General features: G+C 33.8%; 1 protein-coding gene across 1 annotated transcript; it reads right to left on the bottom strand.

The window, feature by feature from the left end:
• Positions 1-227: 227 nt before the first annotated feature.
• Positions 228-1224, bottom strand: LOC101890311 (apolipoprotein D). The gene is made up of 3 exons (XM_005181322.4): positions 859-1224; positions 576-757; positions 228-506 (listed from the first exon to the last, which is right to left on the bottom strand). The coding sequence occupies exons 1-3, from the start codon at positions 1128-1130 to the stop codon at positions 373-375; spliced, it is 588 nt and encodes a 195-aa protein (XP_005181379.1). The 5' UTR covers positions 1131-1224; the 3' UTR covers positions 228-372.
• Positions 1225-2827: the final 1603 nt, after the last annotated feature.

Here is a 2827-nt window from a genome sequence, read left to right as displayed (position 1 = left end):
ATGATCGAAATTTTGAATAATTGTAATTCTTATAAAATGTTATTGTTTTTGTTTGATATTGTTTTCAAATTACACACATCCCATTATTTCTACTAACTCGAGATATGCTGTTAAGATGGAATATATCGGCCTTCATCTTCTAGTACCACCATTTAAATAGTTTTTCTTTTAATTTTGAAAAAAAAAATGTTATAAAATGATTCCTTTTTAAAAAAGAATAACTCAAATATTATCTTCAATACCACTTTTCAATTTATTTTTGATTTTTATTTCAAAATTTACTATTTCACATTAGTTCTACTAAATGAACAAATTTATAATCACATTTAAGTTGGGCTTTATCATAGCGGGAGACTGTTATTCCACTACGATTTAATTGCAGCACGCAACTTGATTAGTAACAGTCAATGGATCCAAGGAAATTCCATTTTTCTTAAGAACGTTCAAGGCTGTCTGTACAGTGTGTTCGGATGGCAATCTTTGGCGAGTTAGAATCCAAACAATGGCTAAAAGAAAAGTAAAACAGGTTATTTTTAATGAAGCACAATAACCAATGACTGCATTGTAATATTTACTTGAGGATTGGGCATTGGGTAGCTCTTGGCAAGAGTAGACAACGCTGTACGAGCTGTAGTCCGTATCAAGAACCCAATAATTGCTAGAAACATCAAAGGCGGGGCTAACAGGGAATTTCACCAACAATTTAGCATTGGAAACAACACTTGCAGTGCCCAGAATATCTTCTGGCTGGCCAGTTCTATAAAAAGAACAAAAGCAATAGGATATTAATCAATGCATGTATGCACGTTCCCACATCCATTGATGTGGGTTCTCGCGATTAGTTGGAATTGTCCTTACGTTCCATTCACTTGGCTATTTTTAACACCCACACTGCCATCAGCTGACAATGAATATTCGGCGGTTATACAAACACCATCGGCCTCGAAATAGACAGGATATTTGGCATATTCATACCATAAACCCAAATATTTGGACAAATCGAATGAGGGCACAACTTCGACATTGGTGGGACAACAGTTGGGTGACACCACCTGGGCCATGCCAAGATGGGCAGCCATGGCCACCAATGCCACAGTGATGAGAGTTGATTTTCCACTGACAATTGCCATTGTTGATTGATTTATTTTCTTTTTTCCGAAAGAATTTTACTTTTGAAGATTGCAAGCTGCGTTGGGAGTTGATAATGTAACTGATACCATTTGCAAGATTCATGCGAGTTTTTATAGTAGCAGAATACCCGAGTATGTTTTCATTATCAATTGTTTTTTTTTTTCATTTATTCTTTTATCTTGATGACATCAAAATTGATGTGTCATTACAATTGATATGTAAACATCATTTGTGCACCTCAATATAATGGTAGTTGGGCAATATAAACAAAGACCCACTGATCATTTGCAGAATCTCTTTAAATAAATCGCAGTGGAGTTTTCCATTTTTTGTCAACTTTAAAATATACAAAATTTATGTTTTTACAATCTGATGTGTATTCTGATCACTTAAGTGCATTTTTTGGTATACTCGCCACACTTATTCGGAGAACATACATAATATACCCTAGAGATAGTTGACAATGCGAAATGATATCAACGCTGAAACAAAAAAAAATGATTTTACCCGCCAGGAATATAAATTTTAAAGCATATCACGGTGGTCCCACGTGTTTCAGAAGTTGTGGAAAAAAACAAATATTTCAAATCAAGCTTTCGCCACGAGATTCGAAACATATGTTTTTAATGTACCAAAGACACACAAAAACAGTTCAACATATGTTTGGTCGGGTTCGAATTTTCCTGAGGTAAAGAAAGAAAACATATCTATATGTACACGACTACCATCTCTAATAGTATCCTCTTCGCATTGTTTCTCAAAAGCTACGCATTTTCATTCAACTAGCAATTATGCGATTTCCTTCACATACACTGATGTCTGTCCATTCAGACTAATAGCCAATATTTATCTCCTCAAGTGACAGAACACATTTTTATATAAATGAGACATTTGTGTCGTTTCTCTTTTTTTTTTTTTTTTTTTTTTTTTTTTTTTTGTAGTCGAGAGTGTTTTTCAACAGGCCAAAAAGTGGTCTTCGTAAAATATCGATAGAATACATCTGACAGTTGCAAAGAAAAATCACATGTCTCTTGATAGTCTTACATTGACAAATCAATTGGGGTGAAATAATTAATGGATAATCAATACAAATTGCAAATTAAAAGTACAGTTGTGCTCTTCAGCGTGAAATGATGTAAAAAATTCGATAAATATTTTTTTTTATCGATTTTTGTTGTTTTATGTTTAAATATATATTGAGGAACAATGTATGTATTAAAGCCCTTTATAAATAATATTTGACAACATTCATCTTAAAAACCAGTAAGGAAAGCTCAAAAGTCGGCCGGGGCCGACTATATGATACCCTACACCACTATGCATATTTAGTAGAGCTCTCGCAATTTCTGAGCTTTATGAGATATATGATACGAAATATCATTATGGTAGAGTGCATATTCCGAAAGCTAGAAATTTAAACACCAAATCGGATGAAACATATATATGGGAGCAGTTTTGAAATTCTTGCTTCTATGCTAAACTCGGTTGAATTGCGGAAATTCACTCTATTTGGGCTAATATTAGCCATTTGGTGCACAATAAACCTGAAATCGGATAATGATATATATGGGAACTATTTCCAAGTCTGAACCGATCTTGATAAAATTTGAATCATGAATTGCTAGGCTGCATCTGATATCTGGTGCAAAATATCAGGCTTGTTGAGTGCGTAATACGAATGTGAAGGACTTCAACA

The sequence above is a fragment of the Musca domestica genome, unplaced genomic scaffold, assembly GCF_030504385.1.
Source record: "Musca domestica strain aabys unplaced genomic scaffold, Musca_domestica.polishedcontigs.V.1.1 90, whole genome shotgun sequence".
In the NCBI taxonomy this organism is placed as follows: Eukaryota; Metazoa; Arthropoda; class Insecta; order Diptera; family Muscidae; genus Musca; species Musca domestica.
Note: the sequence above shows the minus strand (reverse complement) of the source record. Positions and strands in the feature narration are given on the sequence as shown.

What these genes read in the sequence shown, in the direction of transcription:
- LOC101890311 (XM_005181322.4), bottom strand. Translation starts at nt 1,130, where the DNA reads ATGGCAATTGTCAGTGGAAAATCAACTCTCATCACTGTGGCATTGGTG. An exon ending in AATAGCCAAGTGAATGGAAC is followed by an intron (nt 758 to 858) that starts GTAAGGACAATT and finishes TTCTTTTTATAG; the next exon opens with AACTGGCCAGCCAGAAGATA. An exon ending in ACCCAATGCCCAATCCTCAA is followed by an intron (nt 507 to 575) that starts GTAAATATTACA and finishes CTTTTCTTTTAG; the next exon opens with CCATTGTTTGGATTCTAACT.